This window comes from Podarcis liolepis (assembly GCF_965112155.1).
Source record: "Podarcis liolepis genome assembly, chromosome: 2".
In the NCBI taxonomy this organism is placed as follows: domain Eukaryota; kingdom Metazoa; phylum Chordata; class Lepidosauria; order Squamata; family Lacertidae; genus Podarcis; species Podarcis liolepis.
The window spans coordinates 106,996,671-107,023,631 of NC_139555.1; the positions used below are offsets into that span (position 1 = coordinate 106,996,671).

General features: G+C 46.6%; 2 protein-coding genes and 1 long non-coding RNA gene across 6 annotated transcripts in view; 1 reads left to right on the plus strand and 2 right to left on the minus strand.

The window, feature by feature from the left end:
- Positions 1–4,334, plus strand: LOC310701877 (uncharacterized protein). Of its 2 annotated transcripts, none has more exons than XM_083493360.1 (2): positions 1–103; positions 1,791–4,334. In XM_083493360.1, exon 2 carries the CDS (start codon positions 2,130–2,132, stop codon positions 2,973–2,975), a length of 846 nt encoding a protein of 281 aa, XP_083349486.1. In that variant the 5' UTR covers positions 1–103; positions 1,791–2,129; the 3' UTR covers positions 2,976–4,334. The 2 variants fall into 2 exon arrangements, with proteins under 2 accessions (XP_083349486.1, XP_083349485.1); XM_083493359.1 differs by having other exon boundaries at positions 31–181.
- Positions 1–26,961, minus strand: part of LOC310702211 — a 68,735-nt gene that overhangs the window by 9,177 nt on the left and 32,597 nt on the right. The gene's annotated exons all lie outside the window — the stretch shown is intronic.
- Positions 4,247–26,961, minus strand: part of LOC310701609 (antigen-presenting glycoprotein CD1d-like) — a gene marked incomplete at its 5' end in the record, with an annotated part of 24,283 nt that continues 1,568 nt past the window's right edge. Inside the window, 5 exons of one of the 3 annotated variants that reach the window (XM_083492765.1) lie at positions 4,247–5,135; positions 10,490–10,595; positions 13,989–14,270; positions 16,487–16,768; positions 18,428–18,706. In XM_083492765.1, the coding sequence (XP_083348891.1) occupies positions 5,093–5,135; positions 10,490–10,595; positions 13,989–14,270; positions 16,487–16,768; positions 18,428–18,706 (992 nt within the window). In that variant the 3' untranslated portion in view covers positions 4,247–5,092. Of the gene's footprint in view, positions 5,136–10,489; positions 10,596–13,975; positions 14,271–16,486; positions 16,769–18,427; positions 18,707–26,961 lie in introns of all 3 variants that reach the window. The other 2 variants (XM_083492764.1, XM_083492766.1) reach the window with 2 other exon arrangements.

A 26,961-nucleotide genomic window follows, 5' to 3' on the forward strand; every position in this document is an offset into this window, starting at 1 on the left:
TCTTTTGAGCTTCCGGATCAAGGAATTTGCTCATCTTCTTCCTTGCAAGTTTCCGGTTTCCCAGGCACTGGAGAGGCAGAGGTCCCTTGTGAGACTAGCCAAGGTGAGGCTTCTTTCCCAGGAGATTAAAAGCGTTGCTGCTTCCGCTGTTTGTCTTTGGGATCGGAGTGGGAATAAGAAGGTAAGGGACAAACGGCCATCTCCGACGACTGTCACGCCCTACCTGCAGTTTTCAGCCTGCAGAGAATATATATATATTAAGGGAACTGCATTTTCCCAAAGGACAGCAGGTGTTTTAGAGAAGCAAGGAAGTAAAACCAGGAAGTAAAGAACTGGGCGCTTGCAAAGATTTGGAGCAGAGTCTTTTCCACGAAGCTGTGGCAAGGTTAGGCAGCCTGTAGCCTTTCCGATATATATTGAAATTATTTATGTTTAAAATGCATGCCCTGCTTTTTGTGGAGCAACTTATAAACTTCAAGAAGTAAAAGCAGCAATTAAAAGATAGTTAAAAAGCATATTGCATGTAGTGCAAAAGGCAGAAAAATCCTTAAATCGGCCACCATAAGACCTTCAGCAATATCCAAGTGGTCCGTAGGGGAGAAAGTCTGGGAAACACTATAATAGATAATTATGGATTCAAGGGAAAAAATAAATAAAGGATAAGTATTGGTTGCCAAGATCCAAGTTTGGGGTAAGTACTCTTTGGTGAGAGAACCCCAGTAGAGATTTAAAATCCCAAAAATTGCAGCAAAGTGTGGAAATATATGCTGTTAGACCTTTCAAAGTCCCCCTCTTCCCCTAACATAGAAAAAGACCACACATTTGGTAAGTTAAAAATGGTTTACTTATAAACTCTCCCAAGGCCAGATTCATGTGCTTTTCCATACAGCATTCCAAAAAAGTTGCACAGGCAGTAAAACTTCCTTGGATTTGCAAGTTAGTGGTGAAAGTTCCTACATTATTGGTATAGGAACTCAAGGTTGGCCAGTGAGAGCCATGCACTCTGAGCTGGAGCAACGAGCACAGGATGAGCTTCCCAGGTAGAGTGAAGTACAATAGGGCGTGATTACCTTCCTCCCAAAGTGAGGGGGAGCGACCTAGGCTGAGCCTGGCAGGACAGCTTACTCTATGGTCTTAACCCCTTCATGTGTTAAGTAGACTTAAACATGTTGGTTATATGAGACTGGTTGCCCCACAATAAGACCATCCATGAGCATGGTACTTTACAAATTCTAGAGGACAATTTGAAATTCCACACAAGGAAGAAGGGAAGGGAAATAAAAGCAGGAGGTAAACTGGAAGAATATACATTTTCATTAGCATGTATCCATAGGCTTAACCTGCAATCCTATATAGACTTATCTAGGAGCCAGACCCATTGAGAAGAAGAAGAAGAAGAAGAAGAGTTTGGATTTGATATCCCGCCTTTCACTCCCCTTCAGGAGTCTCAAAGCGGCTAACAATCTCCTTTCCCTTCCTCCCCCACAACAAACACTCTGTGAGGTGAGTGGGGCTGAGAGACTTCAAAGAAGTGTGACTGGCCCAAGGTCACCCAGCAGCTGCATGTGGAGGAGCGGAGACGCGAACCCGGTTCCCCAGATTACGTGACTACCGCTCTTAACCACTACACCACACTGGCTCTCTCATTGAGCTCATTGGGGCTTATTTCTGAGTAAACATGTATTAGCTACAGCCCCAAACCCAGTGGCCTCCAAATATTTTGGACAATTAATAATAATAATAATAATAATAATAATAATAATAATATTGAACTCTCTGTGTCTTGGCAGAATGAAGAGGAGAACGTGATGGACCTCTTACTTACCTCCTTTTGGCATCTGGTACGTCATCCATTTCCTGTGCAGAAGAATAAAAGTGAAGGGCTTGAATGAGGGTAACTCCAGCTAAGTAAACAGACAGATCTGACTAGGGAATATTACTGGTCAGAACACAATTTAATCATCTGTCATACAGCAAAGTCAGCTTCAAAATATTTTGACTTTGAATACATCATTCAGCCTGAAGCTTCGATTTTTTCCATTGTCGAGAAACGTGCAAAGCAGGGACTCTTAATCAGTTTTTGGGGCTCAGGAGACACAACTGGAGAATAAACTCGCCTGCAGCATCACATGGGAGAGAAATTATTTCAATGCCCCAATTTTGGGGAACGCTTCCTGGGCCACTCAGATCCTTTCGAACATCAAACCGAACTGTACAGATGCCTGGAGTGTGGGAAATGTTTTACTCACAGCAAGAACCTCAGCACTCATCAGAGAATCCACACTGGAGAAAAGCCGTACAAGTGCCCCGAATGTGGGAAAAGGTACGGGGCCAGCTCCACTCTGAGCCGGCACAGAAAAATCCACATGGAAGAAAAGCCCTACAAATGCCCCGTGTGCGAGAAGAGTTTCAGTTACAAAGCAGACCTCATTAAACACCATCGGGTTCACACCGGGGAGAAACCTTACGTCTGCGGCGAGTGCGGGAAAAGCTTCAGTCAGAGCTCAAACTTCGTGACGCATCAGAGAAGCCACACGGGAGAGAAACCTTATGAATGCCCTGACTGTGGGAAAAGTTTCACTGTGAGTTCGAGCCTTATTGAACATCAGAGAGTACACACGTCCGAGAAGCCCTTTTTGTGCGGGGAATGCGGGAAAAGCTTCAACCGGAGCTCCCATCTCAATGTGCACCAGAGAATTCACACAGGAGAGAGGCCCTTCCAGTGCCCCGATTGTGGGAAAGGCTTTACTATCCTTTCCACCCTTAGTAAACACCAGAGAATCCACACGGGAGAAAAACCGTATAAATGTCCCGACTGTGAGCGGAGCTTTAGGGTGAGCTCAATTCTTACGCAGCATATTAGAACCCACACGGGAGAGAAACCGTATGTTTGTCCCGACTGCGGGAGAAGCTTCAGCCAAAAATCGCCCCTCATCGCTCATCAGAAACTTCACGCTCGTAAGAAAATGCCATAGGCGACTGTTCTGCGACAAAAGGGGCCGTCTGCACTGTATGTTTAAAGCGGTATCATACCACTTTGAAGACAGCCATGGCTTTCCGTAAAGAATCTTGAGAAACTGTAGTTTGTTAAGGGTGCTGTGAGTTGCTAAGGGGTGCCCATTCCCCTCATAAACCTACAATTCCCATAATTCCCTGGGAAGAGGGATTGACTGTTAAACCCTTCTGAGAATTGTAGAAGATGGGACCACATTGCTCTGACTGGCAAATCATTGAGTCGTAATTATCATAGCTTGGCATAAGAAAATGTGCAGTGATAGGTGATAACTTTCACTCCTGGATAGGTTTTCTTTCTTTCTTTCTTTCTTTCTTTCTTTCTTTCTTTCTTTCTTTCTAAAAAATCCTTCCACTTTTACTTTTTTAAAAAATACAACCTTCCCTTTCCTCCCGATTGAGGAATTGATTATTAAACCACTGTGACAACTGCAGTTCTGTGAGGGAAATAAGGGTGCTCCTTGTTAGGAAACCCTCAACAGACTACAGCTCCCAGAATTCTCTGGGGGAAACCATGACAGTGTAAAATGGTACCATGGTACTTAAAACGCATGGTGTGAATAGAATGCCAACTCCTTTTTAAAAAAAAACCTTTTTAAAAAATGAGCTTTATTTATTTATTAAATTTTGTGCCCTGCCCTTCCTCCTTAAGGATCCCGGCATGGCAAACATCGGATGTTAAAACAGTACAATTTAAAATAAAAATATTTTTAAAACTGCCTAGAAACATTTAGGGCATCCAACACCATAGTTCTTCAAACAGAATTTTTTACATGATGAAAATACAATAATAAAATATTTTATTTACATTTTCTCAAAATTACTCCCCCCCCCCAAAAAAAAACAACCAGAGTCCTTTTTACTGGGGATAAACCAGAATGAAAGTTCCAGGTGCCAGGAAAGGTTATTCATGTACGCAACAATTGCGGCCCGTGTTTTGTTAGCCCCAAAATGGAAAGTGAGCGAGGGCAACTTAAGTTGACAGATTTAACATATGGAATAAGAGAGCAAGAAGAACATACGTTTAAAGAAGATTGGAAAGCATTTATTGAATATATGGAAAATAACTGTGTACAGCTGAAAATGCTGGCGACATTAAGATAAATTCAACAGAGTAAATAATTTTTGATGGCTGTAAAAGTGGAAAATTGATTTGAAATGGTTATAGTAATATATGCAGGGATGTGTGATATGTAAAACGAACCATGGAAAGAGAAGAAGGGAAGTTGCTGGATATTTCAAAGTTAGTAAAATGTTTATTTGAAATTGTAAAACAAAAATTGTAATAAAAATTATTATTTAAAAAATACATCTGAATTGTTCATAGTGTCAAATGTAAATTTGTTGGAAGCTTATAAGCTACAGCAAAAATTGCAAAACGGCCCTTTGGAAAGTGCATCTGCCACAGCAAAACAACAAAATCTCATAAGATAAATTCTTACCCGTAAAATCTGTGGTAGCATAAGCTCTCATGGACTAGTTAGTTCATAGAAAATAAATACTGTATTAGTATTACTACTAATTAATTTGTTAGCTGCTTGACATAAGGCAGTCTAAGTGGTTCACAATCAAGTTTTAAAAACTTATACATAAAACATTATATTCCACCACGGGGCGAGAGGCAGGATTCTGCAACCCAGAGCAATATTCATATGCCACCTCTGCTCGGTTGAATCAAAATCCATCAAATTCCTGGGTGAAGAAAAAAGTCTTAAACCAACCCCGTAACAAAACGTTGGCACCTCACACTGAGCACAAATTCATCAACTTATTTTAAAGCATTTATATACTGCTTTGAGGCAATCAACTGCAGATCACATAACCTTAAGTTATAATTTGACCGTTACAGCAAGACTAATTGTGCTGGAAACACAATGCTGCCTTATGCCAGGCTTTGCCAACCTGGTGCCCTCTGTACTGGTTGGAGTTGCTGGGAGTTTGAGTCCAATCACTGCCAACATCCCTCCAAGGCCCCAAGCAGGCTTTCTCCAGAGTTTGCCACCTCTATAGCGGAAGCGTTTGTATGCTGATAGTGACAGCATCTGTGCTGTTCTGCGAGGTTTTCTTTTTCCCTCAGCTTTCAACTGGTGATGTTCCTTCCTGAGCGGATGTCTTCATAGCTCCTGAAACGAGAAGAGAAAATTAAGTGGCTTGTTCCTGGAAAGAAGCACTAGGCTGCTATCCTGACATCCCTTAGGTCCAGCACCGAGGGCCTTCTGGCGGTTCCCTCGCTGCGAGAAGCTGAGTTACAGGGAACCAGGCAGAGGGCCTTCTCGGTAGTGGCACCCGCCCTCCCACCAGATGTCAAAGAGAAAAATAACTACCAAACTTTTAGAAGACATCTGAAGGCAGCCCTGTTTAGGGAAGCTTTTAACGTTCAATAGGTTATTTTATTTTAGTGTTGGAAGCCACCCAGAGTAGCTGGGGAAACCCAGCCAGATGGGCGGGGTATAAATAATAAATTATTATTATTATGGCAGGCCCTATCCACATGGATAGGATTTTGGCCACGTGTACCTGATAAAACGCTCTCTGGCCAGGCAACTTTTGCACTCTGCTGACCTCTGTATGCCAAGGATGCTGCTGCTCCTGTTAAGTTTTTTCTGCCGTAAGATAACTTTCTACATTGACTGCTCCGTCAAAGAACCATTGTGTGTTGCAGAGGATTCTGGGAAACGTTCTGCAGCATAAAGTCTGTTCATGGAGAGGGAGTTTCCTAAACTGGCCTATTGCCGAGTGTGAACTGAGAGTGCAGAAGAAAAAACTCTTCTGTACACTGGTACCTTGGTTCTCAAATGCCTTGGTACTTAAACAACTTGGAACCCAAACACTGCAAAACCCGGGAGTAAGTGTTCCAGTTTGCAAACTTTTTCTGGAAACTGAACATGCTCCATTTTGAGTGCCACACTTCCGTTTTAAGTGTTACACTGAGGTCTGACTGTTTTTGCTATTTATTTTGCACTTTTGTTTTTGTGGCTTTTTTGTTTTGTTTTTTGTGACTGTGGAATCCAGTTCAGCTACAGATTGATTGATTGTGTGAATGCGGTACATAGCTTATTGCTTTTATTTTATGGATCAATGATCTCGTTAGATAGTAAAATTCATGTTAAATTGCTGTTTTAGGGGTTGTTTTTAAAAGTCTGGAACAGATTGATCCAATTTTGCATTACTTTCTATGGGAAAGCGCGCCTTGGTTTTGGAACACTTTGGTTTTCCAACGGACTTCTGGAACGGATTAAGTTTGAGAACCAAGGTGCCGCTGTAGTTGCACACGGCAGAGGGAGCAGAGCGGGGCATCGGTAGTAGGGGTTTAGCTGTGGTTCAGTAGCTGCTTTTGAGCTACCCACCAGGCATCTCGGTGGCATGTGAGAACTTGTAAGACACTATTGTTTCAGCATTCCATGGAACACAGTTTGAAATGCAGTTCATCCCTCCCACCCCCCCCACCCCGCTTTTCAAGTTGCATTTCCTGTTCCCACCAGAGGGCAGGGATGTCTGCCAATGCAGATTTCCTGTTTGGTTTCCCTGCCCCTTGAGTACCACACACACACACACACACACACACACACACACACACACACACACCCTTCCCAGGACGCCTGCTCACGAAGCTGCTATCTGTGCATGCACAATAGTAGTACACTTCAGCTTAAATGTGGCTTATTTTTTTCCCTTCGGATTGCAACCGGTTAGAGGGGAACACATCAGAAATGTCAAGGTAGATATAGACTGTGGACTGCTGCCTTAAGAATGCAAGTGGAGTGGGGGTGGGGGTGGGGGGACCATTCTGCAGTATACCTGAAGGAGCGTCTCCACCCCATCATTCTGCCCGGACACTGAGGTCCAGTGCCGAGGGCCTTCTGGCAGTTCCCTCGCTGCGAGAAGCCAAGTTACAGGGAACCAGACAGAGGGCCTTCTCGGTAGTGGCACCCGCCCTGTGGAACGCCCTCCCACCAGGTGTCAAAGAGAAAAACAACTACCAGACTTTTAGAAGACATCTGAAGGCAGCCCTGCTTAGGGAAGCTTTTAATGTTTAATAAAGGTAAAGGGACCCCTGACCATTAGGTCCAGTCACAGACGACTCTGGGGTTGCGGCGCTCATCTCGCTTTACTGGCCGAGGGAGCCGGTGTACAGCTTCCGGGTCATGTGGCCAGCATGACTAAGCGCTTCTGATGAACCAGAGCAGTGCACGGAAACGCCATTTACCTTCCCGCCGGAGTGGTACCTATTTATCTACTTGCACTTTGACGTGCTTTCGAACTGCTAGGTTGGCAGGAGCAGGGACTGAGCGACGGGAGCTCATCCTGTCGCGGGGATTCCAACTGCCGACCTTCTGATCGGCAAGTCCTAGGCTCTGTGGTTTAACCCACAGCGCCATAGGTTATTGTATTTTAATATTCTGTTGGAAGCTGCCCAGAGTGGCTGGGGAAACTCAGATGGGCGGGGTATAAATAATATATTATTATTATTATTAGTGGTAGTAGTAGTAGTAGTATTATATCCAAAAGCCAGCGTCTCCTTTCCTCACAATGGCTGCCAGCTGCTTCGAGGAAATCCACAAATTGCGTGTGAAGGCAACACCACCCCCTCCCCGCTCTGGTATTCAGAAGCAAACCTTGATTTCGGCAGTGGCTCCAACTCCCTTTTCTGATTCACTTCTCAAAACAAAGCCAATCAGAAACGTACATGGATGAAAGGTGTGTGACCCCCAAGTTTGTGATGAATGAATTTACGGCTCAAACTGCATGAGCTTCAGCTGGTCTAAGCACAGAAATCTTCGAAATAATCTCTGCAAGTTGTAATCTAGAATTTAGCCACCCTGTGCTGTAAAGATTAGCGTCTGCCACCTCATTTTGCCCCTGCCTACTGAAACCAATTAAAATTGGTATAATGTCCTTTTAGGAAAAGACCATGACTGTGGCGTTCAGACTCTGTGGGGAGAGTCACTCATCCTGAGGAGAAATCTGGGCCTGTTCATTGGCACACTACATTTTTATCCTGCCTTTCCTTCAAGGAGCTCAAGGCAGCGTCCGTGGTTCTGTTTTACAGGACCGTCTCTCCTGGTATGCCCCGCAGAGGACCATAAGGTCCATGAATAACCATAGTTTAGAGGTCCCGGGCCCTAAGAAAGCCAGACTATCCTCCACCAGGGCCAGGGCCTTTTCAGTGATGGCCCCGACCTGGTGGAATGCTCTGTCCCATGAGACTAGGGCCCTTCAGGATTTAACCTCCTTCCGTCGGGCCTGTAAGACAGAGCTATTCCACCTGGAATTCAATTAATTTGAATTCAGCCTGATCTTTTATTTCCCTTCTCTTCCCTCCTCCTCCCCTTTAATGAAGATTACCCGCTCTGAGACCCCACAGCTAATTCTCCCCTGGCCTCCTCGCTGGCCCAAGCAGGAATTCAGCCAGCTACCCCTGGGGATTATCTAATGCTTATTTGCCCTAAATTGATTTATGAATTTTGAATTTTATTGTTATTTATGTTTTTATACTGTGTTTTATGCTGCTTTTACAATTAAGTGTTTTAAATTTGTTGTTAGCCGCCCTGAGCCCAGTTTTTGAACCGGGAAGGGCGGGGTATAAATAAAAATTTATTATTATGATTTTCCTCCTCCCGTTTAAACCACACAAAAGCCCTGTGAAGTAGGTTAGGCTGAGAGATGGCAACTGGCCCAAGGTCACCCAAAAACTGCATGGCTGAGCAGGGATTCGAACCCAGTTCTCCTAACACTTTAGGAGGCATGGCTCTTCCCATCGCACAGGCAAAAAAAAATCATGGGAACTGTAGTTTACCATCACAGAGCTATAATTCCCTGCACCCTGAACTAAGTAGACTTCCCATGATTATTTGGAGGAAGCAGTGAGATTTAAATCTATGGTTCAGACATTCAACACTAACCAGTACCCACCCCCCACAAACAGAAAGAGACACACTCAACTTTCTGCTTGCAGGAACCCTGGAATCACAGCTCAGCAACCTTTGTAGCTGACGTTTCACCACTGAAATTGAGTGCTTGCAATTTGTTATATGGGCAAAGGCCCAGTGATTTGCAACCACATTGGAATGCGGTGTGAACTTACTTGTTCTGTGACCTACTGAGAATCAGGCCAGATTTCTGTCCTCATATTTCTGCTCCCTCATCCTAACCGTGTCCTGGGCGCTTCTTAGTGATGGCTTTGTTGGAGCGGCCAGAGGCTAGATAGCTATTTACTGACGGACTGCCCAGCTGCTAATAGTAACTTCAAGGTGAGATTACTGCAATGCGTTATACGTAGGGCTGCCTCTGAAGACAGTTTAGAAACTTCAGAGGAGTGCAGAATTCAGCGGCCAGGTTGCTCACCGGAGCAAGATGGTTTGAGCATATTACACCGATCCTGGTCCAACTGCACTGGCTACCAATTAGTTTCCAGGCCCAATTCAAAGTGCTGGTTTTGACATAAAGCCTTAAATGGCTCAGGACCGCAATACCTCAAGGATCACCTCTTTCCATATAAACCTACCCGGACCCTGAGCTCATCTTCTGAGGCCCTCCTTCCGTGTGCCACCTCCTCAAAAGGTCTGGAGGGTGGCAACACGAGAACAGGGCCTTCTCTGCAGTGGCTCCCCGCCTGTGGAATGCTCTCCCCAGGGAAGTTCGCCTGGCGCTTTCACTACACACCTTTGAGTGCCATGCAAAAATGTTCCTTTTTAACCAGGCCTTTCTGGGGGGATGTTGGGTTGTTATTTTTATTCTGGCTATGTATGTTGTGATCTTTTCTGTGAACTGCCCTCAGACCTCCGGGTCTAGGGTGGTATATAAATTCAAACAACGGTGTAACTTTCAGATGGCTCTCTGAGTTTGGCTGCTCTTTCATCTGTGCAGCTGATGAGCTACAACTTGGCGGTGTGTGCGTGTGTGTTATTCTTTCTCTGCCCCCTACCTGCAAATACCAATACCAGCACTAGTTTTGGATCCAAAGTAAAGAGCCAGTGTGTTTACAGTGGCTAGAGTGTGACTAGGGACTTTGGAGAGCCGGGTTCAAATCCCCACTCAGCCATCAATCTTGCTGCTGGTTGATTCTTGGCCACAGCCGCCGCCTCTCAGCCTAACCTACCTCACAGCGTTGTTGTGGGGATTAAATGAGGAGGGGGAAGAACCCATAGCTGTCAACGTTTCCCCCTTTTTAAGGGAAATTCCCTTATTCCGAATAGGATTCCTCACAAGAAAAGGGAAAAGTTGACAGCTATGGAAGAACCATGTATGCCACCTTCGGCTCCTTGGAGGAAAAGGTGCGGGTATAAATGAAATAAATGAATAACTAAATAAATGCAATAGGCAAAAAGCAAAGGAATCATAGAATCACAGAACTGTAGAGTTGGAAGGGAAACTCTGGGAATCTCTCCTGAAAGCCTCAGAGCTAGTGATGGCCCCCACTTGCGTCCCGCTCTTTGTAAATCGCAAACATTTGAAAAGGGGCTAGAGGAAAACTTACCTGCGTCTCCTCTGCCGGCAAATTACTACACCTGCCACAATTGCGACTACAGCTATTAAAGCAACAGCAATCCCTATACTTAGCGCAGCCTTGTTTCCTCTGCCATCTGGGGAACACAGTAGACAAGAAAATAAAAGACGACAGGATTAGAAAGAGAGGAGACCCACAACAAGTCACTCCGATGTCTCCATCCTACAACCAAGCTGAGTCTAACTGAACACAGTCTAAGAAAGAAGATTCCACCTAAACATTAGGAAGAACTTCCTGACAGTAAGAGCTGTTCGACAGTGGAATTTGCTGCCAAGGAGTGTGGTGGAGTCTCCTCCTTTGGAGGTCTTTAAGCAGAGGCTTGACAACCATATGTCAGGAGTGCTCTGATGGTGTTTCCTGCTTGGCAGGGGGTTGGACTCGATGGCCCTTGTGGTCTCTTCCAACTCTATGATTCTATGATTCTAGTGTTGAATACCTACTCTGTGGCAGCGTATGCATATGTGGACCTGAGTGAAAACTATCTACAGTATCCCCCTGCTGGCCCAGGGTGAGAACTTCAGTACATAACACCGCCTCTTTGCTATCCTTCCACCAGCAGGTGAAGACTTTCTTGTTCCAGGTCTCCAGTTTGCGTCACAAGTCAATGGCGGTTGCCCTCCGTGGGCAGTGAGGAGGTTCAGGCAGGGGAAAACCTGGATTTATGAGGGCACATCCTGGCAATGTTCCCCAGTGGGGTCTGGGGAGTTCACTGCATCCTGCTGTGCCGCTCAAGCCTGTGTCTGCCAACTTGAAAGGCAGAACGGGTGAGACCTGGGAGTGTGTCCCTGCCATGGATGAGCCTCTGTCTCTGGCATGATTTGTGCTGGAATCTGGAATGTTGGTGTCAATCAAGAGATGCTCCTGAACCAACATATGCCAATGTGAAAAGGATCTAGGAGTCTTACATGTCCTTACATGTGAAAAGTTTTCACATGTCCTTACATGTGAAAAGGATCTAGGAGTCTTGGTTGACCACAAACTTGACATGAGCCAACAGTGTGACGCGGCAGCTAAAAAAGCCAATGCAATTCTGGGCCTCATCAATAGGAGTATAGCATCTAGATCAAGGGACGTAATAGTGCCACTGTATTCTGCTCTGGTCAGACCTCACCTGGAGTACTGTGTCCAGTTCTGGGCACCACAATTCAAGAAGGACACTGACAAACTGGAACGTGTCCAGAGGAGGGCAACCAAAATGGTCAAAGGCCTGGAAACGATGCCTTATGAGGAATGGCTAAGGGAGCTGGGCATGTTTAGCCTGGAGAAGAGGAGGTTAAGGAGTGATATGATAGCCATGTTCAAATATATAAAAGGATGTCACATAGAGGAGGGAGAAAGGTTGTTTTCTGCTGCTCCAGAGAAGCGGACACGGAGCAATGGATCCAAACTACAAGAAAGAAGATTCCACCTAAACATTAGGAAGAACTTCCTGACAGTAAGAGCTGTTTGACAGTGGAATTTGCTGCCAAGGAGTGTGGTGGAGTCTCCTACTTTGGAGGTCTTTAAGCAGAGGCTTGACAACCATATGTCAGGAGTGCTCTGATGGTGTTTCCTGCTTGGCAGGGGGTTGGACTCGATGGCCCTTGTGGTCTCTTCCACAAGTGTGATCCTGTCCTCTGGGGTGTTAGCCACCCCTCCCAGTTTGGTATCATCTGCAAATTTGATCAGGATGCCCTTGAGTTCATTCAGGATCAGGAAGTCCTCCCCACCAGCCCGCCAGGTCTGAAACACCATTGTACATGAAGGACTACACACATGAAATGGATTTTATACTTATAAGATGTAACAGAGGCGCTGTTTGTAATGAGGGGAAAGCATTCAGCTGTAATGATGTAACTGCGAGTGAAATATGACAACTGGACAGTAAATAAATGATGCAGCTATAGGAGAAAACGATCAACATATGTTTGCAACTGGAGCGGGAAACCTGATTTCAAGAAACTGTATTAAATGTAAGTAATATGGTTGGATTTGTAATAATTTGGAAAATCAAAAAAAATAATTTGGAAAAAGATTTTCCTGTTCCAACAGACCTTTGGGATTTAACAGATCCTTAAGGAAAGAACTTTTAATAGTGCTGCACTGTTTTTATTGTTTGTGTTTTAATAGATCTGTTTTTCACATTGCTTTAAATATTTTAGAATTTAATTAACCTTTAATGATGACTTTTTCTATGTTTTTACCTTTCTGCATTTTATTTGTTCTGTTTTAATTTGTGTAAGCTGCCTTACATCCTGGTTTGGGGAAAAGGTGAGATGTAAGTAAATTATAATAGTAACAACAGTAATAATTGTTTTCGGTTTTTTGCAAATCACTTTGAGAGGTGGGCTTTGTTTGTTTGTAATCAAGTGGTGCATGCATTGCATGAACTAAAATATGTAAATAAATTTTATGTATGTACTAATCCTCTCTCCAACCACAAATCCCAACCGTGGTGAAACCTTCACTTTGATTGGTTAAAGTTGTTCCTGGGGAGAGCTGAAAATATCTATGAAGTGCACGCAGTAACCAATCATGTTATGTAACCAAACAGCAGAAATCGTCCCTGCGAGGTTCAAGAGTCAACAAAAAAGGCGAGGTTTCTGCAACTGTCTGCCCACTGAAAGGCTCGAGATACTGTAATCTTTGCAGGCTGGCTCAGTAATCAAGTTGGCTCAGTAGGCAAGATAGGAATTTTCTTTTTCTTTCAAAATAACTTCTCATTTGTGGTGAAGTTCCAGCTAACCCCAGAAACAATTTTAGCAGAATAAAGACCAGCAAGGGGATATTGTGATAGGAATTTTATGGTCTTAGATATATGGTAATGTTCATAAGTGGACCAACCAAGCACGTACATAGATCAGAACAGGAAGACCGACCTGGAACCATTTTGATTCCCAAACTGAGTAAATGTTTTCTCTGCAAGGTCAAAGTGGGAAACCTCCCATTGTCTCTTTCCTCACAAATCCTGTCTTAAGGGCACATTTAAGATATGAACAGGGTGTGAGCCTGTGACCTGGCCCAGGAACTAAGTATTTATCATTACAATCTGAGGGGTGGTCTTAGGTTACACTCCTTCTGTGATGTATGTATGATTTTTCTGGGGGTGGTCTTGATCTACAGGGTGGCAATTTCAAAAGTCTTTATAAGGCCTTGCACGCCATTGTTCTGGGTTCCTCCTCTCTCCTGCGTGTGAGGGGAGCACCCTGTTGCAACAGCTTTAATAAAGATTAGGATTACTAGCTGCTTTGCTTCTCAATATTCTCTGGTTGCCTCTGTTATTTTCTCCTACCAATAGGGAACCTATGTAAGGACTCTATATGGGCTCTTGGATACCCCATAAGGGAAAAGGGCAGTTTTTGTTTACAACAATGTGGTGTGGGAATTATCGCTGCCATCCCTTGGCATTCAAAAATAAAGCAGTAGCTAATGTGTGCCACCCTCTTCCTAACAGAGACGTGCAATATTTTTCTGTACCCAAAGTACCTACCCCAAGGGATGATTTTCACCCCCAGGCTGATGTGCTGCACCCTGCAAGCGTAACTGTGCTCATCTGCTGACTTAATAACCAGAGTACTCCTGATCTGGTAAGTCAGGTCGTGGTTAGGCAGTATCTCTGTGGAGTTGAAGTCTGAGCTGGGCAGCTCTTTCTCATCCTGCAGCCAGGAGACGTTGATGGGTCGTGGGTAGAATCCGGTGACTCGGCAAACCAGCAGCAAAGAGTCGGGGGCTGGCAGGGTCTTGTGGGTGAAGACCTCATAGTCTGGCGACACTGAGAGAGCAGAACAGTTCAGAACATGAGTTACATAAGCTTAGAAAGCCATATCACGCCATGCTCTGGCCTGAGCCTCCCAGAATCTGAGATGATTTGCACAAGCACTGGGTGTGCGGTGTCAGGAGCCGTACTACTCTCGAGTAGGACCCTGGTAGAGACACATGCCCAACTGGCATGTTCTCTCCCTCCTGGTCGATCGTTCGGGAGCTTCAAAAGCTTTCTTCTGCCCGAACATCACAGCGACTGATGCCTTGGAGACATCGGCACACCGCAGAAACTTCACAGCTTGTGTAAGAGACCTCAGCAACTCAGCATTTTGGCTAATCTACTTTACTTACATATAAACACACACGGAGCACTGCAACATGGCTCCCTCTCTCTCTAGCATCAGACAGCAAAGAGAGAGAACAAAGGACAATAGTCCCACTTCACGGAACACAGTAACACAAACATCCTGTCTCTGTCACTTCCCACTCTGCAGAATGAAAACTTACACCGTCATGGGAAAGTCAACAATCCAATGACTGCAGACATGGGGAATAAATCTCCAATACGCGGCACCCATTTGAGATTGCTGCATGCAGTCAGCTCCCTGTCTTGTGCACAGAAGAGTCGCAAGTAGACTCAGCTGTGTAGGAGGTTATGCTTTTTATGTGTCGTTACATTTGGGGTCATTTGAGGTGGGATGTGCAACACATTTAATACCTATTAAACCAAACTGGTGTGTGTGGTCAAGAATAGGGAAGGTGGCAGTCTCTCTTCCTGTTTCTCCAAACAGGAACAGCCTGCTGGGTTAGCCCTGTATCCTGTTCTCACAGTGGCCAACAGATGCCTGTGGGGTAACCCGAAATCAGGATTTGAGCACAATAGTGCTTTCCACCTGCCTGGCCTGTGGCTTGCAGCAACTGGGATTCAAAGTCAGAGCATAACTTCCTTGGACTGTAGAGGCAGAGCATAGCAAATGGTGCAGGGATTGTTCTTTCACAGAAACAGGTTCCGACTATTAGCTTAGAGGCCTCAGAAGAGGAGTGGGGAACCTTGGGGCCTGTTTTGCTGGACTACAATTCCCATCAGCCCCAGCTAGCATAACAATGGCAAGTGGTGGTGGGAGATGTAGTTCAGGAACGTCTGGAGAGCCACAGGTTTCCCCACACTTGTTTTAGGACCTCATCAAGGTAGCTGAAGTAGCCCTGTTCCAGCTTCTGCTGTAAAGGTAAAAGGTAAGGTCAAGGACCCCTGGACGGTTAAGTCCAGTCAAAGGCAACTGTGGCGTTGCGGCACTCATCTTGCTTTCCGGCGTTTGTCCACAGATAGCTTTCCGGGTCATGTGGCCAGCATGACTAAACCGCTTCTGGCCCAACGGGATACCATGACGGAAGCCAGAGCACATAGAAACACTGTTTACATTCCCGCCGCAGTGGTACCTATTTATCTACTTGCACTTTGACATGCTTTTGAACTGCTAGGTTGGCAGGAGCTGGGAAAGAGCAATGGGAACTCACTCCATTGCGGGGATTCGAACTGCCGACCTTCCGATCGGCGAGCCCAAGAGGCTCAGTGGTTTAGACCATGCCACCCGTGTTCCTGCCCGTCAGGATGGCCGAGTGGTCTAAGGCACCAGACTCAAGATTGATTCCTTCCCACCTCTTGGGTGTTCTGGTCTCCGAATGGGGGTGTGGATTCAAATCCCACTTCTGACACATCCGTCTGCTGTGACATGATCTAAGGGCCAAAGTTTAACTCAGATCAAATACAGATAGGTAGCCGTGTTGGTCTGCCATAGTCAAAATAAAAAAATTCCTTCCAGTAGCACCTTAAAGACCAACTAAGTTAGTTCTTGGTATGAGCTTTCGTGTGCATGCAGTGTGGTATCTGAAGAAGTGTGGTATCTGAAGAAGTGTGCATGCACACGAAAGCTCATACCAAGAACTAACTTAGTTGGTCTTTAAGGTGCTACTGGAAGGATTTTTTTTATTCAGATCAAATATGCATGAGCAGCAGGACCAATTGCAGGAGTTCTTGCTCAAAACCACAGACCCCCTTGAAAGTGGATTATTAGCCCAAGAGTGGGAAGCTTCCAGTCTGTGCAATTGGGAAGAGCAGCGCCTGTGAGTTTTCCCTCATTTATCTCTGGGGGGAGAACGTGTGCTGCCCTTTGTTGCTTGGAGTAAAAAGAAAAAGGAAGTAAATAAATTGCTAGTTTCCAATCTCACCCTTCCTCTGCACAGCCTCCTTTCCGGTCTCAAGGAAGGTGTTGTGAGCTCTGATGCACTGGCCCAGCAGAAGGATCTGTAGAGTTGCAACTGTGCCCTTGTCACCGTTCAGGATCTGTTGAACATAGGCAGCCATCGCATTCTCCTGCAGAGCAACCCAGCTGCCGTTATCTGCACTGAAGGTGACAATGGATTCTCCTTCTAAGGCAGCGTCGTAGAAGCCCCTCGTCGTCCCGTTGGACGTGGACTCACAAAAGATCAAGGACTGCACAACGAAAGGATCTGGGTGTTGAAATGAGTTATTGGGGGGTATAAAAGAAATGGAAAGGGAGTCCTTAGAAGGTAAAGAGACAGGACCTCTCTCTGCAGCTTTTATTTTTTATGTTATTTTATTGTACGAGGGTCCCCCCCCCCAAAGCTCCCAATCCAGTGGTATATAAATATTTTGAAGTAAAATGAACAAAACCTTGCTTCTTATTCTGATATGTTACATCAGCTGAAAGATCTTCCGGCTTAGGATCTGGAGGCTTCCCACCGCAAGTTATTCCCTGCTCCCAAAAGACGGGTATATTAGGTCGGGTGGGAGCTTCTGCTAATGATTGAGCCTCTAAGGCAGGGGTGGTGGGAGCTCTCAGCTCTCCCAATGTTATTGCACTCCCAACTCCCATGAATTTAGCTCCCACATCTGCAGGGGTTGGGGTCACCCTGCAAGCCCCTTGCCCTCTCTACCCCCCCCATTCCCATGAATTCCACATAGTGCATTATTAAATTATGGAGTAGGCTCCCACAAAATGGAGTGATGACCACCAACTTGGATGGGTTAAAAAAAAATTAAAAAAATCTGTGTTCCCTGAGGCTGATGGGAGTTGTAGTCCAAAGCATATTGAGGGCACTGGGTTCCAAAGCTTGCAACAGACTAGGAGCCCATGATACACTGTCAGGAGGCAGAGGAACCAACCCCCATGGCAGGTTGCCAGGAACGGATAAGGCAGGAAAAGGCCTTACCAGCTGCTTTTTATTCAATATTCACAGAGAGAGGCTTGGGAATGCAGCCTCTTGGGGCAATGGCGTTGTCCCGAGTGAGTCATCGCTACGAGCGCTGAGAAGTGCCCTCTGCCTTTCAGCTCTTTGCTCTCCTACTTTCAAGGTTCGCCTGGTTCTGGAATGCTTTCTAAAGACACTGTGTCCGTCAGCTGTCTCCCCCCTGGCGCTTCTTCCTCTTCCTCCTCTCCCATTATTTCCCACTTTTCCTCTGAGCTGTGATCTCCCTCAAACCCCTGTTGTAATTCTGAACTGTCTTCTTCTCTGGAAGGGTCAGGTTGGGGAGGTAGTCTCCACCATTCCTGTTCTGCCCAGTCCCTGACCTAGACATACGCACAATGCAACTCTGTACACGGAGAGAGCAGGACCAAACCTGAAAATATGGGGTTGGGGGGAAATCAGATAACAGAGGATTCTCTTAGTAGATAGGTAGCCGTGTTGGTCTGCCATAGTCAAAATAAAAAAAATTCCTTCCAGTAGTTGGTCTTTAAGGTGCTACTGGAAGGAATTTTTTTTATTTAGAGGATTCTCTTGTCACACACAGCGCAGTAGAGGTTGAGGGGCCCAAGCCATTTAGATTAGGGGTCAGCAACCTTTTTCAGCCATGGGCCGGTCCACTGTCCCTCAGACCATGTGGGGGGCCGGACTATATGTTTTTTTAAAAAAATATGAACGAATTCCTATGCCCCGCAAATAACCCAGAGATGCATTTTAAATAAAAGGACACATTCTACTCATGTAAAAACACGCTGATTCCTGGACTGTCCGCAGGCTGGATTTAGAAGGCGATTGGGCCGCATCCGGGCCCCGGGCCTTTGGTTGCCTACCCCTGATTTAGATCATTTTTCCACCAGGGAGACACAGCACTCCTAGAAGAACAGAACCAGTGGCGATACTTACAGCTGCCTTTGAGAAACACGACCATTTTGTTGATGGTTTGTACGAAGCCTAGGAAGTAGCCTTTGATAATCTTCAGCAGAAGGTCCCACTCTTGAGGGGTGAGGCCGCTTACGCCCCAAGGCTGGAGGAACTTGAACTTCCAGGTGCGGGTATCCAACGTAACTACCGCCACGTCTCCCAGAAAAGTAGCGCCCTCGATGTCAGTGTCACTGGCATTGTGGAACACCACCGTCTGAAGCAGGCGGAGGACATGGGGTGTTTCTGGGAGAGGAAGGGAGGCTGGTGGGGGAAGAGCAGATAAATAAAGGCTGGGTGGCTCAGTTGGTTAGAGCATGGTGCTGTTGATACTAAGGCTGCGGGTTCGATCCCTGTATGGGACAGCTGCATTGCAGGGGGTTGGACTACTAGATGATGGTCAGGGTCCCTTCCAACTCTTCTGATTCTATGAATAATAGGCAAGACGAAACATCTATGTCCCACTCCTGCACCCTTCACAGCAGCTTGATGTACAAGAAAGAAATCAGGTGGCCAATTGCTCCGGAGGGGCAGGGCTCCTATGCCTTTAATGTTAATAGTTGAGGAGAGAATTTCGGCTGGTGATCGTATCAGGGGAAAAGAGAGAGAGTTTGGATTTGATATCCCGCTTTATCATTACTCGGAGTCTCCAAGCGGCTGACAATCTCCTTTCCCTTCCTCCCCCACAACAAACACTCTGTGAGGTGAGTGGGGCTGAGAGACTTCACAGAAGTGTGACTAGCCCAAGGTCACCCAGCAGCTGCATGTGGAGGAGCAGAGACGCGAACCCGGTTCCCCAGATTACGAGACTACCGCTCTTAACCACTACACCACACGGGCTCTCAAGACAGCCCGGGGGCGGGGTCCCACTTAGGAGAATGACCAGGAAAGCCCCCCGCCAGACATAGCATGTGGGGCAGAGCTATCCCTCCAACATCTGCGTCTCTGCAGCTAATCTGGGCAGGGCAGGTGGGTGGCAAGGGTGAGGAGGGGCAGATGCAAATACTGCACTCCTCCCAATGTGTCCACACAGCCACTGCCCTGCTCTACACACACACCTCCCACCAAGTCAGCCACAGCCACTCTTGTGTTGGTAAAGTTGCTCCACAGCTCGGCCAAACCACACTGCTGTTTGCAACCCTAAAAAGCCTCCCACCGGCTGTCACCATTTCTTTCTTACGTATAATCACAAGAAGGCAAGTCTTCCATAGCCCTTGCTCATTAATAATAATAATAATAATAATAAATTTTATTTATATCCCGCCCTCCCCAGCCGAAGCTGGGCTCAGGGCGGCTAACAACAATCAAAATAATCCAACTTTCTAAAAACATTCATTATAAAATTAATTAAAATCAAATTGATGGCAACCATTAAGCAAAATTCTGTGCAGGTTGCCAGAGGAGGGAGTCAGGCTGGGCCCTGACCAAAGGCCTGGTGGAACAGCTCTGTCTTGCAGGCCCTGCGGAAAGATGTCAGGTCCCGCAGGGCCCTAGTCTCTTGTGACAGAGCGTTCCACCAGATTGGAGCCGCAGCCGAGAAAGCCCTGGCTCTAGTTGAGCCTAACCTCTCTGTGGCCTGGGATCTTCAGGATGTTTTTATTTGCAGACCGTAGGTTCCTCTGTGGGGCATACCAGGAGAGGCGGTCCCGTAGGTACGAGGGTCCCAGGCCGTATAGGGCTTTAAAGGTTAAAACCAGCACCTTAAACCTGATCCTGTACTCCACCGGGAGCCAGTGCAGCTGGTATAGTACCGGATGAATATGATCTCGCAGCGAAGACCCCATAAGGAGTCTCGCCGCGGCATTCTGCACCCGCTGGAGTTTCTGGGTCAGTCTCAAGGGCAGCCCCACGTAGAGCAAGTTACAATAATCCAGTCTGGAGGTGACCGTCGCGTGGATCACAGTGGCTAGGTCAGGGCGAGAGAGATAAGGAGCCAACTGCTTAGCTTGGCGGAGATGGAAAAATGCCGCCTTTGTTATAGCTGTAATCTGTGCCTCCATAGAGAGGGAGGTATCGAAGATTACACCCAAACTCTTAACGGACGGTGCTGGCACTAATTGCGCCCCCGCAAGAGATGGGAGTTGCCCCCTCAATCCCATATCGCCCCGTCCCAGCCAGAGGACCTCTGTCTTTGAAGGATTTAACTTCAACCAGCTCCCACGTAACCATCCAGCCACAGCTTCCAGACATCTGGTCAGTGTGTCTGGGGCCGAGTCAGGATGGCCAACCATCAACAGATAGAGTTGGGTGTCATCGGCATACTGATGGCAACCCAGCCCAAAACTCTGGACAAGCTGGGCGAGGGGGTGCATAAAGATGTTAAAAAGCATCGGGGAGAGAATCGCACCCTGAGGCACTCCACACACCAAGGAGTGGCGCGATGACAATTCCCCCCCAAGCGCCACCCTCTGTCCCCAAACAGAGAGAAACGAGCGCAGCCATTGAAGGACTGTGCCCTGGATCCCCACGTCGGCAAGGCGGTGGTCCAGGAGTTCGTGATCGACCATGTCGAAGGCTGCTGACAGATCTAGAAGAATCAGCAGCCCCGACCCGCCTCAATCCAGCTGCCTGCGGAGATCATCTGTTAGGATGACCAGAGCCGTCTCGGTCCCATGACCAGCGCAGAAGCCGGACTGGAATGGATCCAGAGCCGATGTTTCATCCAGAAACCTACCAAGCTATTCAGCAACCGCTTTCTCAATCACCTTACCCAGGAATGGAAGATTCGAAACCGAGCGGTAATTGGATAGATCTAATAATAACACCAGCCACTAACAACAGCAAGTAGTACAACAGACAGGACCTGAAAACAGGAAGCTTTAAATTACAAGCACAGGAGCGCCAAAATTTTTCAACAGTGCTTTGCTTGCCTGCTCTGCTACTGCATTCCTATATTCCATGCTAGACAGACCGGTGCTGCAACTGTATTTTCTCGCTGAAATCCCCAGCAAATATCAGATATGAAAAGGCCCCAACATAGCAAACACTGGACTGCAACCATTTGTCAACACCTTCGGGTGACACCAATTTTAATCTTATTCCAAGAAGACACACTGAAACCAACTGACTTAAAGCAATGGCTCTATTCTGAATATGACTAACAATGGAAATCGCCTATCATCTAGATCAGGGGTTCCCGTACTATGGTCCACAGACCAACAGTGATCCACGAGCTTCGTCCAGGTGGTCCAATGCATGACCACATAAAATCTTCATATCATTTTTAAACTGTCTTTTATTGCTTCTTTTATTGTAATACAATTAGAATTTGGTGGCTCCTCAGCTTCTAATATTGGGTTTAAAAAGAAAAACAAAAAATACCCAAGCATTTGAGAGTGATTTAACCTTCCTGACTGGTAATAAGGAAGCTGAAATGCAACCACATCATTTTGGCGACGTTTCCTGTTTTTAAATCAAATGTGACTGCGTTCTTGGCAATTGGCCACTGACATGTATATTTAATTTAATAACACTACTGTAACTTTTCCCAACTGGCTCAACAACACTTACATCTTGCACCAGGTCCTGGGTGCCACTGAAGACTAAATCCAGGGTCGCCACCTTTTCCAACCATTCTAGGGCACAGTTGTTTAGGGTACCTAGAAATTTTGCCTCTTTGTCATGATTGGAAAACATTGGCAGCCACTTTGTGTCACTCACGGCTTGGAACATTTCCCCTTTTGGGAGCTTCCTTGATTTCATTCCTCTTCTCAAGATCTCACTGAGCATTTTGAACAGAAGCACCCCTAGCACTAAATGACTCTTGGGGCCCAGTACCACCACCCAAAACAATTCTGTGGACAAATCTGCTACTTTGAGGATGTCTAACTTGCTGAAATCAATGCCCCCTTTGCCATACAGAGCCACACACATACACAGCCCAGTATGTCCTTCCTATTTCCAGAGGCAACCGCGTCTCCGTTCCACCAGGTAAATGCAGAATTACAGCTTTTGTTTGTTTCAAGGCTACGGACAAGAATATATTTGCTCCTATGAGATAATGCACTTCGTGTGTGCACGGAAATGTTTTAAAAGCAAGAAAGGTACCGTATTTTTCGCTCTATAGTACGCACTTTTCCCCCTCCAAAAATTAAGGGGAAATGTGTGTGCGTCCTATAGAGCGAATGCAGGCTCCTCGGCTTCAGCGATAGCAATGTGAAGCCTCCAAAGCGCAAAGGGAGCGCTCCCTCTGCGCTCCGGAGGCTTCGTGTTGCTTTCGCTGAAGCCTGGAGAGCGAGAGGGGTCTCCAAGCTTCAGGGATAGCTGCCTGAAGCCTTTGGAGCGCAGCACGAGTTCCCGCTGCGTTCCAGAGGCTTCAGGTTCCTTTCACTGAAGCCAGGAGAGTCTCTGCGCTGCTCCCCAACCTGGTATATGAGGCTGGCGGTGGGGGAAAGCAGCGCTCCCCCCCGCCAGCCCCAAAGAGCAGGTCAAAAGGAACCCGAAGCCTCCGGAGCCCAGCGGGAACTCCTGCTGCGCTCCGGAGGCTTCGGGTGAACACACCTTGAACGCACAGAATGCACCTTGTTTTAGAGGGGGAGAACAAGAAAAAAAAATCTCCCCCTCTCTGCGCAGCACCCCTTCAAGAAGGGGCTCCGTTTCTCCTGCCACTTCACTGAAGGAACGCAAACCACCCCATCATGCTCCTTCAGTCCCATCCTAACCACAAATAAACAAATTAGAGAGAGTCTCACAAAAACTCTCCAAAACTACTTCAAGGAAAACAATGTAGACAATATAACAACTCCCCTCCTATGGGATGCAATGAAAGTGGTCATTAGAGGAGCTTGCATAAAAGAGAAAAAATCTCTTAAAAAACAAACCTCAAAAGTTAGCAAAACAGAATAAGACATCACGGTCCTCTCATCATGCTACAAACAAACAGGATCTAAAAAACTCCTTAAACTTATAGAACTAAAAAAGGAGAGAACTAGACTCCCTAGAAATGAAAAAAACAATGGTCAACATTCTATACTCTAAACCAGTGTTTCCCAACCTTGGGCCTCCAGCTGTTTTTGAACTACAATTCCCATTATCCCTGACCACTGGTCTTGCTAGCTAGGGATGATGGGAGTTGTAGTCCAAAAACAGCTGGAGGCCCAAGGTTGGGAAACACTGCTCTAAACAACGCTTCTACAAGTTTGGAGGGGGGAAATTCCAGGCTATTAGCAAACAGTGATAGGTTATCTGGCTATTATTGCACATTTAAAATTCTTGCATCCGTGCATTAAAGAGACGTGCTGCGTGAAGTTTATTTAGACCTTGTTTATTTGCAAACCGTGTGAACACCTGTTTTTGGTACCAGCCACCATTTACTGCCACATTAACCGCAATAACGGTTTCGTTTTAGTGCAACTTGCAGAAGTGCGGGAGTTGAGACAGAACCCCTCTTATAACCCCTCTGAAGATGGAATAATAGTGCTCATCTTGTCTCCCTTTGCTGAGTTGACAGAGAGACCAGCCCATTCCTTTCCACTGAACAGTGGTCTGTGATGCCAAAATATCTGTTCTCTACAGATGTCACCAAGTGAAATATCTCCCTGGCACGGAGCAAAACATTTAGCACCAGCTAACCACATGAAACTGTTGTTAGATAGGCAGGTGCAGAATATGCTTTAAAAGTTGTCAACTCGACCCAGCATTGAGAATGCTGCTTTTCAAAAGACTGACAGTATTGTGGAACCTTAAAAAGACTATAATCATTTCCTTGTGGCACAAAGTTTGTGGTTTATAATACAGTGGTACCTCAGGTTACAGACGCTTCAGGTTGCAGACTCCGCTAACCCAGAAATAGTATGCCGGGTTAAGAACTTTACCTCAGGATGAGAACAGAAATTGTGTGCTGGCAGCGGGAGGCCCCATTAGCTAAAGCGGTACCTCAGGTTAAGAACAGTTTCAGGTTAAGAACAGACCTCCAGAACAAATTAAGTTCTTAACCCGAGGTACCACTGTACTAACTTGTTAAGGGTTGTTATAACAAAAAGAAATTCTGAAGAACTCCAAAGGGCTCTCTCCTCCTGAGTGAATGGGTGGGGAACCAGCAAATGCCATTCGTTGTAAACAAGTGTTAAAAGTGAGGTATGTCAGAGCGAAAATACGTAACTTTACATATATGCTCATGGGGTCTGAACAGCCAGGAAATTAACAGGAACAGGACTTTGGGTTCATCTTGGAGATGTTGCTGTGCCTGTGAAAAAGGTAAATTCCATGCTAGGGATCATGAAGAAAGGAATGAAGAAATTGAAGAAAACTGCCAATATCCTAAAGCCATTACAGAAATCTTATGTTGTGGCCATATTTAGGAATACAGAATACAATTCTGGTCAGCTCACCTCAAAAAGGGTACTGTAGAGTGGGAAAAGGTTCAGAAAAGGGCAACCAAAAGGGATGAAGGTAAGGAACCGTTACACCTGTGAGGATGGGCAGCAGCCTTTGGAACTTTTTTTATGTTCAGAGAAAAGGTGACTAAGATGTGACCTGATAAAAGTTGATAAGCTTGGGGGAAAGGGGATGGGGGGGCATTTTCTCCCTCTTTTGTAACACTGCAGCTCATGGACACCCAGCAAAGCCGAATACTGGAATATTCAGCACCGATTTAAAAAAATACTTCACGCACCACATAATGAAGACGCGAAACTTGTTCCCACAGGGAGCAGCGATGGTTGTGAACTTAGATGGCTTTAAAAGGGGACTGGGCAAATTATTGGAGGGTAGGTAAAGGTCAAGGACCCCTGAATGGTTAAGTCCAGTCAAAGGTGACTATGGGGTTGCGGCGCTCATCTTGCTTTCAGACCGAGGGAGACAGCGTTTGTCCACAGACAGCTTTCCAGATCATGTGACCAGCAGGACTAAACCGCTTCTGGCACATTGGGACACCGTGATGGAAACCAGAGTGCACGGGAATGCTGTTTACCTTCCTGCTGGAGCGGTACCTATTTATCTAGTTGCACTGGCGTGCTTTCAAACTGCTAGGTTGGCAGGAGCTACGACGGAGCAACCGGAACTCACCCCGTCGTGGGGATTTGAACCTGTGCTCAGGTCCCGCTTCCAGGTTTCCCCAGGTGTCCAGCCGGCCACTGTGAGAAGAACAGGATGCTGGACAAAATGGGCCATTGGTCTGATCCAGCAGGGTCCTTCTTATGTTCTGATAAAGGCCCATATTTTATTTATTTAGGTAAATTGCGTCACCATCACTCCAATTTCCCCAGGTTCTCTCCCCCCTCCCCCACATCTCTACTCAACATCACGCTCCGCATTCTAGATAAGCCTCCTTTGCATGATGCTTTCTCGAAGCCAGAGACCACACATGTAAAGCCACCCATGCTCTGGAGGGTAGGATTCGAACCAATGGCTTCAAGTTACAAGAAAGGAGAATCCGACGAAACATCAGAAAGAACGTTCTGACAGTAAGACCTGTTTGACAGTGGAACGGTCTTCCCTCAGGAGGTTGTGGACTCTCCTTTCTTTGAAGGTTTTCAAGCAGAGGTTGGGTGGCCGTCTGTCATGGATGCTTTAGCTGAGATCCCTGCCATTGCAGGGGGCTGGACTAGATGACCCTAGGGGTCCCTTCCAACTCTACTTTGGGACGTTGGGGGGGGGGCTTCTTAATATATATTTTTATTTTCCCCAAATTTCATGAACTAACATTTAGATTAGATCAAAAAGTCAAGGACCCTGAAAGGATTTCCTGTTCCTCTATGGTTTGGAGAAAATCCAATGACAAGCGAAACCAACTGGTTTCAGTTTTCCCCACATCCTCCTTTGAGTCCCATGAAGGCAACATTGCGGCTACAGAAGAGGAAGCTGACCCCCAGAGCCGTCTTTCCCACAGGGGGCTGGCCTCTCAGGGGCGCCCCAGCGAGTGGGGGAGCTGCACAGCTTTACTGGTGGCCTCCCATTTCCCTGCACGCCTGCCAGCTGCGCCCCGCCAACTACAGTGGTACCTCGGGTTAAGAACTTAATTCGTTCCGGAGGTCCGTTCTTAACCTGAAACTGTTCTTAACGTGAAGCACCACTTTAGCTAATGGGGCCTCCCACTGCTGCCGCCATGCGATTTCTGTTCTCATCCTGAAGCAAAGTTCTTAACCTGAGGTACTATTTCTGTGTTAGCAGAGTCTGTAACCTGAAGCGTCTGTAAGCTGAGGTACCACTGTATATGGGTGGCAGGCGCGCGCAGCTTTCCTCCCAAGCCTCTGCAGGGATCGCTCTCCCACAGCGGCATGGGGGAGAGTTGCACCCCCCCCCCCAGATGGCTGGCAGTGCACAGCTACGGCCACCCCAACACTATCTGCGGTAATTTGGGGACGCTGGGCAGATATTTGCACAGCCCTGCTGACCCCCAGCCCAGAGGCAGGCAGGAGGTGGCTGACTGGCTGGCTGAGGTTGGCGGGGGCATTGCTCCATTTGCCCGAATGAACCAGCCTCGGCCAGCTGTGGGTCTGCCACTGCTGCCACCCCAGTATCTGCCACAGAAGGTGGCCCTACTGGAAAGACAGCCCTACTCATTTTGAGAATCTGCATCT

Excerpts from the sequence above, each read along its gene's own strand:
- LOC310701877 (XM_083493360.1), top strand. The coding sequence starts at position 2,130 with ATGGGAGAGAAATTATTTCAATGCCCCAATTTTGGGGAACGCTTCCTG.